We start from the raw sequence: 13,122 nt of genomic DNA on the forward strand, positions 1-13,122 counted from the left end.
AGTCACAGAGTGTTTTTAACCCCTATAGGTCATATGACATTTGCCACATTGTCATTTCATTCATCTGATAAATTGGATCTTAAATCTTTCTGAATCTCAAAAATTATGTGTAATTAAAAAAATTAAATAAAAACAACTTATTTTAAAATAATCATTCCTGTATTAAGATATAAATAGACGAGCCATTTTGGGACCAGATATTCTAACTGTAACTACTTGGAGTGGAGCAAAACACAAGAAGATGGGGATTAGAGGGTTAGAGGGGAAGATTCATGGTCAGCTGACCTGAAAAGGCATCTGGCACATTTCTGCAACAGTCAGAAGAAATGTAACCCTCTCTCTGCAGCGACAGAGATGTGGTAGAAGCGGGAGAAAAGAATAAGTCAACAGTGAGACAATGAAACAAAGATGGAGTCACTCTACTGAAAGCGTATTGCTGTATTTTCACATGTAGAACACATCGATTGATGTTTCACTGGAGCACATATTTGATCACAGAGATACAAATAGGCTGTATAACTCCAACAGTGCACAGATTTGGACTTTTGTTACTATTTGCACAAGGGAAGAGGACGGAGGTAACAGGGAAAAGGGTAAAAAGAGGAGAAGGATGAGCAAACTGCATTTATCTTAACTGCTTGTAAACCAATAACACCTTGACTTTTAAAAAGACTGTTATTCTATACAAAGGAGAGACTGACACTCATTCAAACGAAAACTTTCACGTATGGTGCAAAATGGCAACACTCAAACTCACCACTGATATCCACGAACATGTACCACGTTAATTCATTTAAGATCTCCCACATAGTGATAGTAAATCAACGTGTGGGGAAATGCAACCCGACTTGGCTAAAAGCTGCCCTGGTACAACTTTAGTACATCTTATTGTTTCAACATTTAAAAACACTTATCATCAAATTTACTGACTTGACTTTTTTCTCGTAAACCTCAGTTTACCAACATGATCTGGTTAATGATATATTCTTAAGGACAGAGATAGCTGAAAGTGAATTTGGCAGAAAGAGCTAAACCACAGAACAAAAAGTACTGAAGTTACATTCAGAAATTAAAATATTGTTGCTCAGCATCAACATGAATACACAGCCGACATTAAAAAAACATCTAGATAAACCTTTATCTAGAGTTGATCTAAACACCTCCTTCATATGACTGCACACAAAACAATTAGTATACAATAATACAAATCTGTAAATACAAAAGTAAACACAAAACCAAACAAATATATCACATTTTTTCACATGTGGAATTTGGATTAGCTGCGATAATAAATAAAAAATAGTTAATCATATATGAATTTGTAGGACGGATGTAGTTCTGTTTACATAGAGGGGTTTTCCACCTCAAATACTGCTGGACATAATCATGATTTATGCACCTATGTGTCCATGTATGTGATATGTATGGATCAACATGAATGTGTATTGTGTGTGTGTGTATTGTGTGTGTGTGCGCAGCATTATGAAGCCATGGCATCCTGGAAACCCCAAACTTCCAGCAGTGAAACTTGGAAGGTCTCTGCACACAGGGGCGGGTTGTCAAAGGTGGCGCAGCTGCCAGTGCGCCCGTGGTTCAGTTCTGAGTCAATGTAAAGAGCGTTGCCTTCACCTCCCCCTGGTCAAACATAAGAGCACAGAATATGTGGAAGTTAAAAGCAACGGCGAACAAATAATGCGTTTCTGCTAATGATCTAAATCTAAAACAACCAAGTACATTGTTACATCAACCTGTAGTGGAAGGACTTTATCTTTAATGTTTTAGTCGACAATGGAAAAATCCTCCTCAACTCAACTATGTAACTGAGGACGTTTTTACCCCTGAAAGTACAAACCGAGGTTCATACCTTTGTCACATTGTGAACATTTGATCCAGTTAGTGCTGGTTACACATTGCAATTTAAGAAGTGGACAAAAGACATTTGTATGAAATACGTATGTCCTGTTATCATAACCTACTTGGGCTGCATCTACTTGTACTTGACATTGATTGGTATAAAGACGGGCGTGCCTCTGACGTCGGTGTGTTGCCACTTTTCCAGTTTAAATGGAGAAAATGGATGTCCCCGTTCATTTCTTTAATTCTGTTATAATATATAAATATATAATATATATATAATAAATATCATTATGATATTGCTACCAGCAACACCAATTTCAGGACCAGTACTCAATACTATTTTGAATGTGCCAAATGCATGTCCTCATTGTTCAAACATTACACCGCAGAGGGGAAGACTGCAAGCTATCCTGCGAGTTGGGGCATTCCCTTATCCTGCATCTACTTCTTTTTCTTCTTCTATTCTTTAATGCTGTCTCAACTTCCTGCAATTGGTCCTAAAGTCAGAACTATCCAATCCTATTTCACACGGCAAACAATTTAAAACCATGGTTCAGTTGGATCAAGACTGAGACCACCTCTTTTGGTCGGACTCACTTATTGTCTGTTGGACGTCTTTACCTGTTATTTTGTTTTGGACTAAACACTGAAGTCTGAAGGTCCAGAACAAACAAGTTGTGTGTGAAAGCACCCATTATCTAAATTCTGCCAGTTACCATCAGAAAATGCAAAATAAGCAATAATAAGATGCTGTAACAATCCACTCACCTATGATGATGGAGTCAACGTTTCCAGCCATGAACATGGAAGTATTCCTGGAGTTAAGGTTGAAGTGGCGAGTGGAGAGGAAGGGCGACAGATCTCCTGCAGCTTTCTCTGGCTGCTGTAAGCTATGGTTCTCAGAGTTCTGGCCCTCAGACGACGCCGTGTCGTCTTCACCCTGGACCTTGATGGAGGAGGCCAGCTCCGGGTGGCGGATCACCACCCACTCGTAGCGCTCAATCTCTGGCTTCAGCTAACAAGGGAAACAAAGTAGTGACTTCTACTGCACGGCAGACATCATCAAATTACACTCCAGGGCCTCACACATTAAACTTGAAGGGTGCTCAGGGAGTGTGTACCTCTGCCAAGGCCCTATCTTGACATGTTAAAAAAAAGTTTAAAAAAATTAATTCTCGATCTGTTCATTTATCTGGATCTACTGCAAATTTACTAGGTTCTTCCTTGGGTAATAATCCACCCTTTCACAAATTTTCATGGAAATCGGATTAGGTCGTTTTTGCATAATCCTAACAAAAAATAGTATTGCAAATGTATTCACAAAAGAAATACTTATTATCTTAACAGTATCAGAAGAGATACTAGTGTGATAACCTAGCTACTATTTTGTCAATACAAAGAATATATGCCAGTAAATCCCTCCTCACCCTCTCCAACCCTCCACCGCACATCTGATGGACATGAGTCCCTGCTGACAGCCTCTTGTGTGTGTCAGGTGTGGTGTCAGGTGAAGCCCCGGTCAGATACAGACTGGATCAGATTACAGGAGTTTCCGATGTATGTGTTTGTTTAAGTATTAGTGTGTGAGATGATGGTGTTTCCTGGTGTGCAGGCTCAGACAGCCCACTGCTGTGCATCAACACAAATAGACAAGTAACTAAAGGAGATCCAGTCTCACCCAAAACTAGAACTCAAAGCCGCACTTTCAAAAGCAAATAAAACATAATGTGAGGCTGTTTTTACAGAGGGAGACGAGGAAAAGTCAGTTCGCTGAACTGTGACCCACAAGGCAGGCTTTTCAAATGGGAGCCTTGGATGCTGCTTGGGGCCAGGGACACTACCTCAAGAACACAAGAAACCATAGTGGATGGTACCCTCTGGTGGTTAAAAAGTGTTACTGCTCAGAAAAAAGAAATTTTCACTCCAATTGATCACTAAGAGCATCCGGAAGTTCAGCTAAAAAGGGAAGGATTTATTTCCTCCTGAATGCAAGCTCGTAAATTAGGATAGTAAAATAAACTGACCCTAAAGACGAAGCATTCCCCTGTGCCAAAGAAACTCAATTTGTTGCCTCCTCTCTTCCGCTCCTCCCAGTCTGTGGATAGGAAGGCTCCACATACCTGAAGGAAGAAAAAGAATAAGCATGGGTAGAATCAATCTGTTGGATTTGCTCATGTGCATTGGCTTTATTTTCTAAGATACTTTAAAATTCACACGATTAGCAGGTTAGTGGAGTTTTGATCCACGTTGACAGAGCACAGGACAAGAAATATTTTGAAAATCAGAAAGCTTCTCTGGACCTTTCTACTTATTAAATGAAAAACACTTAGTGACTGCGTGTAGGTCAGTACCAAAGGGCTTGTATTACACTGCACACACACAACGGATAGATTTAATAGGGCGGATTTTACTGGTCGAACATGACCGCATTAAGCAATAACCATTTACTAACAGTTTCCCCATTTAACTGTCACACCTGAAACAGGAAGTGTCTGAGACAGAAACAAGTCCATGAGAGTGACACCAACACTGTTTTGTTTTGACTCCGGTTCAGTAATTCTGTCCCAACCAAGGTTGAGAACATGTAGACATTCAATTTAACTCTGCATTTTGCTGTCTGTAATAACAAGGGACCAAAACCTTAATATGAAGATGGCTTATTGATCTGAGCTGAATCAATATTCACACAAATATCTGGTGTGATGACATCAGGGTGTTATCATATCCCACGTCAGTGTCGTTGTTGTTATTAATAATAATAATGTGTGTATTACTCACGTCTCCATCGGTGGTCCGAATGAGGAGCAGAGTGGGTTCGTTGCCTTCACAATGTGAGTAGAATCTGGAGGAAAATGTGAGCGTAAAAAAAGGAAGTGGTTAAGAGGAAGGTGAAATTAAATATGTGTATGTATGTGAGTGTACCTACTAATTTGTGTGCACCCTCTGTGTGCAATGAAAATGAAGAGATCTAATTGAAATGTTTTTGTAATTGAAGGAGAAATTCCCCAAAGCAAATCAAAAGATCTTCATTAAGTTGCGTCTGTCTAATATAAATAGACAATGAAGAAAGCACAGTAGTCTCTGCACATTTTCCTTATTTACAGTTTCTAATCCAAGTTACAACCTTTTTAGCTTTTGGTGTTTGTTGTTTTGGTTCACAGCTTTGCTTTTGTGATCACATTTGTTTCAAATTCAAAGACACAAAATGCTAAACAGGGCCTGAGATGTAAGTTGAGAGCAGTAGCCAAAAGCTGCATTGATTGTATTGAGGTAAGCATTGGAGATGGTACCTGTTCAGGCTGCAACCATGGGTGGAGGTGGTGAAGACGAGTTGTGGTTGACACAGGGCAAAGCGCTCAGGGATCCACGACCAGATGTCTCGCATTTCCTTGGCGCTGACGATCTCAGAGGAGAAGGTGTCTGGGTTAAGGGCCAGCTGCACGTTCCGCCTGGAGACGCCCCAAACATACAGACACAGGGAGATGAAGAGGTAGCGAATGAGAGAACGATCCAATGGTTGGTGACGCATAAACCTTTGAAAATCTTTTGAAGCAGATGATGGTGTGAATGTATTTATGGCAGACATGTAAGAGTCTACTGACACTAACCATACTGATTCTGAGAGTTAGGGACTATTTGGCAAAATTAGAAATAGATCTGGAGAGGAGCATAGAGAAGAGGACCCACCTAGAACTGTAAATGAACCAAAGCAGTGAACACAGGAGTGGAGCGCAGACGAGACAAGATGGTGGATGGAAAAGTGCGGAACAGACCAAACAAAATGGAAACAGAAACATGATGTTAAACAAGGATGCAAGGGCAACTTCAACCATTCTCCAAAGCATGCACGAGTAAGAAGCTCAAAAGAAAAATATTATTACAAACAATGAAAATGAAACGTTGAAAAAAATGAAATCATATTCATCCCATAGTATATAGTATAAAAAGAGTTCAATGTCATTCACCTAAGTAATAGACATATAAACTACATAAAATTCTTATATAGATGACTATGAATCTTGGACGTGTATGGTGGTATGATTTAGTTTACATGTGATGGATTCAAGGTCACCGGTGTCAGTGCACTAGATGCAGCCTGGTTTCTAAATAAAGTTTAACGTACAGATGGTCACAATTCACTTTGTAAAAATAACTATTATTGACTATACCGCTTCTGTTTGACAGTGATTCCCTTCTGCTGCAAGGACTTTTCATTTGTGAGCTGCAGCAGAGTGATCTCCTTGCGGCTAAACAGTCGGATGGAGAAGGCTTTCTCTAGCAGCTTCTCAGGTGTGATGGTGGAGGCAATGCCATTGATGAAAGCCTGAATGTCCGCCCTGACTTTACTTGAATCCTGCTGGTTGCTCTGGCCCCCTTGGGCTCCCGCTTTGTGCTTACAGTAGAACTTGAGCAAGGCTATAGCCACACGGTAGAGAATCTTGTAGCCCTCCACTAGGTAGACGTCCAGCACCCGGACAACATGGCTGAAAGGCAGGTCACCGAGCACCCAGCGTTGCCAGTCTGAGTAGACTTCCAGCACATCCTGGGCTGTGGCTATAACTAATTTGTGGGCGGCTGTGCAGTACTTGTTGGCCAGGTCACCAAACGTCATGCATCCCGACTCGTGGGCCAGGAAAGTCTGGTCGAGCAGCCGCTTGCCTGGCTCGTTGCAGGCCAGCATGCGGCTGACGTGCTCAAAACACTGAGCCTCGTCCGCGCTGAAGTGCAGGAGCAAAGAAGTAACAGCCGGAAGTGACGGGCAGTGGGAGATATCTGGAAACTGTCCAGCCAGGCAGTTGATAATCTGATGGGCTGAGGCTACTGCCTCTGGCTTCAAGCAGTACCGTGGCAAAGGAATACCATCCACAAAGTCTGGTAGTGGGATGTGGGAGGAAGGTTTCTTCGTGGCTGAGTTTCCCATGATGTCACGATACACTTCTGCATCAGGGGTGACTGTACGACAGGGAATATCTTTGATAAGCTGCTGGTAGACTTGTGCCCGTAGTTTATGGTTTTTGGCCCAGTAACCCTGGCGGGCCATCTGCTTGAACTCTTTCAGGTCTTTGCAGTCTACCTTGGTGGGCCCGCCACTCTTGGCCAGATCCCCCATTTGGTTCCAGTCCACAAAGCTGCCATAGTCTTCTTCAGCCATGGTGCTGGAAACTTGCTGGACTGGCAGAGTGTGAAGAGAGAGGAGTCGCGCTGGGATTTTAAAAACCTTCTGTCCTCCACACAGCAGATAACTAGTCTATTCCTCTTCACTGCCCATGCTGGTTACTGAAAACACAAAGGGGAAAATTACAAAATTAATGTGTATTGTCATAATTGCATTGTCATGGTTCATGAGTCTTGTTAAAATGCTAAAAATAAATCTTTATACATATTTATTCCATTGAAGTTGATTTGAAAGGATTCAGGAAAAGATGTGACACAGAGCGGACACAGTAAATCTCTACTGTAAAACAACATTAGCCAATTTCACTTATCAGATTAACGACTCAGTAAAGATCTTCTGATCTGAAAAAAGCGTCTTGCATTTCATACATTTCAAGTGAAAACTAAATCAAATAAATCCATAGCCTGAATGGAATGCATGGCAAGACTATCTTAGTGTTGCCTTATGACAGATACAAAACGACTTCAGATGACCTCTGATGCACAAATATTTCTCGAACAGATTTAATTATCCATGCAGAGTTAGATACTAAAGAAAGCGCCACTATTATGCAGTAATCACGTAATTTCCCGCAAGTGCTTATCCACAAGATACATGGAGAAGCATTTCCTGTGATTATTTGCTGTGTGCAATTCACAGAGAGTGGTAGTCGTACAATCATTAAATACTTTCACATTGTTTCTCGACAAGTCACGAGAAGATGCACGTCCAAAGATCATTTGCTATATACTGAAAATAGTCATAAAATCCTCAGACCATTACACAACGCCCTCCGAGTCACATGGAAGAGGGCACGTACAAAGTCATGCGTTTATGGTGAATCTGCAGCGAGACTGCCTATCCTACTGAGAGAGTATGTTTATATAAATGTTTATTCTATCATTGACAGTGGATGTAAGTGACCTGAGGCAGATTCGATTAAGACCAGACAAAAGAAACTGAGCAGGCCACCCCGACATCTCAGATAATTTACAAAGTTATGCCAATATAAGCCATAATATAATGTTATATTATCTTCTTATATACTCGGCCCATCATTAACACAAACAGGCATAGCGAAGTCATTTAAAATGCTGTTGAGCGAGTTGCAAAACCCAACTACCATAGTAACATGCCATTTAGTTGAACTGGGCAGTCCTTAAACCTCAGTGCATGATATTTTGAACTGGGTCAACTTATCTCATGAAGACAATTTGCAGCAATGCTCAGCCGATCTGTGGATCTCTGCTCCCACAGAGCAGCACAGCAAAGCCACATCCCAGCAGCAGCAGCTGTGCATCCAAGTGGAAGCCTACAAACATGGCTCCTCAAGGGTAATGCAAGTTCATCCTAAAATGAGTTTAGCCTACTTAGCTAATTTGGCGAATGCATATGTATTTAGGTCTTTACAGTATACTGACAGTATAGGTGCACCGAATAGACTGTAAGAGTATATATCAGCTCTCACGAGGATGCATCATTCGTTTAAAATATTACATTGAAGTACATTGAAGGTACTGGCCGGAAAATTTAACTGACAACATTTTTAATATTCATATCATATTGTATACTATCGTCTCTCCACTCTGTGTGTGTGTATGTATATACACCATTTTTATACTTGTTGTTTATAATCAGACATCAATAATATATGCAAAAATACAGGATACATCCTTGTGATATCACCTTGTATTGTTCTCTACTTACAATATCCCATCCGTGGTAAAAGGTGTAGATCATCTACATATACTCTGCATTTTATTAGATTATATATTTTATTATATTTGAGCCAGGTCCTGCTCGGTTCTGGACAATCTGCTGCTGTCACAAGTGAACTTCCCTGGACATGGACCTTATCTCAAAGTGTATCTCATCTCTTGTGTTTTCCTAGTGCCTCTGCAGACTGGACAGCTTCAGGTCAGGCAGCAGCAGCTGAATGAAGGATTGCAGTTTGATCTGATGAGCAGATGCAGACATTAGCACACAGGAGGCTAACGCGTCGCCTCAGGTAACCGTGCACAGTTTGCAGGTGCAGCTCAGTCAACACACACCGGACGGACTTCACATGCGAGCGGATCTGCTTAAACTGTCCTTTCAGTCCATTAACACATTACCGAGCAGCCCAGGTGACAGCGGCGGAAACAGCATTCAGCACTAAATCTGCCCAGTTAGCATTGCTAACGTTAGCTAGCCGCGGGCTGCTCCTGTCAGTGAGCGCCAGGCGCTAACGAGACCTCCGGCAGAAAACATATAGGACCAGGCAGACATGAAAATACACAGAGAGGACACGACAGGTAAATAAACAGTAAAACACAGTCAAGCTAACAGCGCTACACCAGCTAGCATACCAACCACACATGAATGTAGGACGTGTTCTGCGGGAGTTAGTTACTGATTTCAGCTTTAATAATGAGACATTATGCATTTAAAACACAGAAAACACAACCGGGAACAACAAGACACGACCTCTGCTGCCCCTCCACCGCAGACTGACAGGCGGAAGAGCGGCGCTCCACAAACACAGCGAGGGTTTCTCTTACCTGGACGCGAGATGTCTTGAGACGTGAAGCCGCATTCATGTTGGACAGTCTCGGGCATGCGCACTGGCCTCAGCCCCGCGTCCAGCTGCAGCCACGGACCCTGGAGACCACGCCCATCACCACGCCCAGCACAGGAAAGGATCCAGATGTGACCCTCACCCGCACCCGTACCTGTAACTCACATCTGGATTCAAATTGCACTGCTTGACTGAAGCTTCAAAGTAGTTCATCTCAAATAAAAGTTGATACATTTGCCTGTTTATAGTTATTTTGACCCCTCAGACAACATTTTCACATGAGAGGTGCACAATTTAAATTCTACGATTCCTCGCAGTTGTGTTGTTTCGTTTTGTGTTGTTCACAGTTAAGGTTCGTTGTGATATATAACTGTAAAGACAGGCAGCAAGTTAAACATTTATAATTGTCTTTTGTAAAAAAAAACTCTGGCTGCCAATAAAAAGGAAAATAAATTTACAACCACTTACTCATTCACAAAAGTGGGAGAAGTCACCTGCTCTTCAGAAAACAGCTCAAGGACTTTCGAGACAGTCAGTGAAGAAAACCAACTGGATCCCAGAATAAAATATGTAAATGAAATGAAAAAGCATGTGTGAAAACTAGTAATGGCTTGTATGAGAACCACACACAAAAGATATGCAAAATAAAAAATACACAATCATCAAAGCAGGTGAGAAAATTGGACATATTTTAGTATTACATATAAATAAACAGAAGAATATATGCTGATAGTTGATGGCGTGTTCACATGTGGTCAAAACAATAATTAGCTCAATGAGTCTACACTGTCCTTACTTTGAGTTTATTACAATATAGTGTCAAACCAAATTGATTCACGTACAGTAGAAGCATTTCAGTATCAAACCAAATGAAAGGGAACAGTCTAGGTCACTATAAATCATTTCAAGAAAGCCTACCTGTTACCATTATAAAAATAGAGTCTCTTTCAAGGTTCACCCTTTCAAAATAACAGACACAAGATAGCAACTCCCTCTCTGATGCCTTCCTGCAGAGGCCTTCAAAACTCTGCAATATGTCATACAAAATATCAAAGCTATCAAAAGATGTATGAAACACAAATTCCACTGATATATACCAGGATTACAGCATAAATGATAAAGAATCTAGAAGAATCTGAGAGCTAATGTCCATTGCGAATCAAATATTTAAACAGCAGAGCATTTTAAATCCTCTTTTTGTACATGGAGGAATCTGATGATAATGTATGTTTTCATTCCATAAGAGATTTTATAGAAATCTGGCCATGTGATGTTTTTAAAAAAAGGTAGATGAGGATCTGTCAAGTTTGATGGTTATGGAAATGTGAATTGTTACACAATGTTCTTTCATACTCTATGTGTTAATAGCAGCTTCTTATTTCACCTACAGACATCCACAGTGAGATATCAGAGCACCACAACATATTAAAACCACCAGAAGTATGTTGATGTCTTATTTTACACCAAAGTAAACTAGCCCATTCATTTCTTAGGCTTTCCTCTATAAGGTTATGTTACACTGCTGTGACCATGAAGAGGCTGCACGGCTGATCACAGCATCCGATTTGTCTTGTTTACTTGCAGTCTCGCTCTGCCAATCGAGTGATGGTACCGGGACAGGACAGTAAGTGCTGGAGCGAGGGCAACAACGTCGCCTTTGTCCAGCTGCTCAAAGCGGCCACCAAAACAACTGCCCAACACATGACAGTTATTACTGATAATTGAATCGCGGAGCCGCCATTGCCTTCCAGTAAAATGTTGTTTTTCCTGAACACGCCTGATGTTTTTCATGTCCTCGTCTGGGATAGCGGAGGAGAATCAAGCCTTGGCTGCAAAGTGCGTGACATCAGAACATTTTTCAATAGTGACATCTGAAAGTGTAGCTGTTGCTAAAATTTCTTTGCTTGTACCATTTTTTCTATTCTCCTCCTTCTCTAATCTCAAACTGTACCACTTGTATTACACTTGAGGAACCATCTATGGTAAGTTTTCAAAATAAAACCCTGAAACGAGAGTTGGTTACACACAGATGTTCCTCAGCTGACCGTTTATCAGCACTTAATAGAAGCTGGAGTTAGTTGCCCAACACAAAATACTACAAGACAAATCCATCCACATCTCAGAAATAACTGTGGTGGTCATATCTGTTGAATAACGAGCAAAGTCAACACTGGTCTTTCTGAGATTGAACTCGGAACCTGCAGATGGACTCACAACACATCAAGAACATGAGATGTGAAAATGAGCAAAGTGAGGAAGGAGCAATGGTAATTTAAACCTGTTTGTTAAGTTTCACATTATCCAACATTGAGTCGTGCATTGTCAAGCAGCTCAGGCCATCTTGTCTTGTCTTGTCCTTGCAGAGTGCAGAGAAGTGCAGGTGCTTACACAAGTGTGTCATGTTGAGATTGTAAAGAATACCGTTTCAAATGAAAAGACCATTTACCGTTCAAGAGAAGGAATGAGAAAGAGGAATTGAATAACATAAAGCTAAGAAATTTGAATTTCTAAAACCTAATCCTGCACAGTATTAATGTTCTGCGTGCTATTGATTGAGTCATTTGAAGATGAGATCCACAGAGCCAAAATGGCGACCGCAACCAATTGAGTGTACATCACGCAACCTGTGCTGATGTATTTGGCACAGAAGTGGGCAGGAAAGACGGCAGCTGCTGTGTCACATGAGGTGGATCGTCCTAATGCTGCAGGAACACCACATCATTATGAGGATTTCATACTCATTCAAAACCTGAAAACGGATCAAGATGTATGCTTGCAAAGTACAGGCTGACATTTTGTGTATAAGTGTGTGCATATTTGACTGTGATGATGAAATGCGAGTGAGCATGAGGGAACGTCAGCGCGTGTGTGTGTGGCAGAGGGACAGATGGGTGTAAAGCCAGTAAGCCTTGAGGTCCTAGCTTATGAAGGTTTATGCTCATCAAATCCTTCCGCTCCCACACACTGCGTGACATCAGTACAGTGACCAACCACCAGCCCGGCCTCGGCTTCCCTCCCACCCCTCCTGAGCTCACATGTACTCACACATGCGCACACTTGTGCACGTATGCACTGAGGTACACACACACACCTGTTTACCTACACACGTATCGGTAAGACAGCAATTATTTCATAACAGAACCAGGAGGCAAAGTGAGAGTGCATTGCTATTTTCTGTGGTGGCTGTGGGGATAGATTGGGTCGTCCATGGACTATAAAATGCGTGAATAAATAAAAACACTTTTTCGATAACACTGGTGAAGTGTTACATAAATATAGGACACAGCTGTACAGGTATGTGAATAGCTGCACATTGAAGAAGAGGGCCGGTTTAGCAGTAGAGCTCTACCAAGAACCAACAGTCCCCTTAAATTCAATCAAGCTGCAGCAAATTTCACACACTCTTACTGTTTATCAGTTCCCTAAATATGGCTGAAAATCAGAAAGTGAAAAAAATAACTGGGTTCTCTTAATGACCCATACTGCATCCTTGCACAAGGTTTTGTGTAAATCTATTTAGTTTTGGGCAATCTTGATTATGGACAAACAAATC

At 41.3% G+C, this 13,122-nt stretch overlaps 1 protein-coding gene and 1 long non-coding RNA gene across 4 annotated transcripts; one reads left to right on the forward strand and one right to left on the reverse strand.

Moving 5' to 3' along the window:
• Positions 1 to 420: 420 nt before the first annotated feature.
• Positions 421 to 9,698, reverse strand: tbc1d24 (TBC1 domain family, member 24). Of its 3 annotated transcripts, XM_035146265.1 has the most exons (9): positions 9,553 to 9,607; positions 8,720 to 8,968; positions 6,027 to 7,134; positions 5,545 to 5,550; positions 5,148 to 5,306; positions 4,636 to 4,699; positions 3,882 to 3,977; positions 2,626 to 2,872; positions 421 to 1,635 (listed from the first exon to the last, which is right to left on the reverse strand). In XM_035146265.1, the coding sequence occupies exons 3-9, from the start codon at positions 7,007 to 7,009 to the stop codon at positions 1,481 to 1,483; spliced, it is 1,710 nt and encodes a 569-aa protein (XP_035002156.1). In that variant the 5' UTR covers positions 7,010 to 7,134; positions 8,720 to 8,968; positions 9,553 to 9,607; the 3' UTR covers positions 421 to 1,480. The 3 variants fall into 3 exon arrangements, with proteins under 3 accessions (XP_035002156.1, XP_035002155.1, XP_035002157.1); XM_035146264.1 differs by lacking the exon at positions 8,720 to 8,968 and having other exon boundaries at positions 9,553 to 9,698; XM_035146266.1 differs by lacking the exons at positions 5,545 to 5,550; positions 8,720 to 8,968 and having other exon boundaries at positions 9,553 to 9,698.
• LOC118100832 lies at positions 8,967 to 9,805 on the forward strand. Its single transcript, XR_004694478.1, has 2 exons — positions 8,967 to 9,306; positions 9,449 to 9,805. It is a non-coding gene; the product is annotated as an uncharacterized LOC118100832 (long non-coding RNA).
• The last annotated feature ends 3,317 nt before the right edge of the window (positions 9,806 to 13,122 follow it).

This window comes from Hippoglossus stenolepis, chromosome 21 (assembly GCF_022539355.2).
Source record: "Hippoglossus stenolepis isolate QCI-W04-F060 chromosome 21, HSTE1.2, whole genome shotgun sequence".
NCBI classification, from domain to species: Eukaryota; Metazoa; Chordata; class Actinopteri; order Pleuronectiformes; family Pleuronectidae; genus Hippoglossus; species Hippoglossus stenolepis.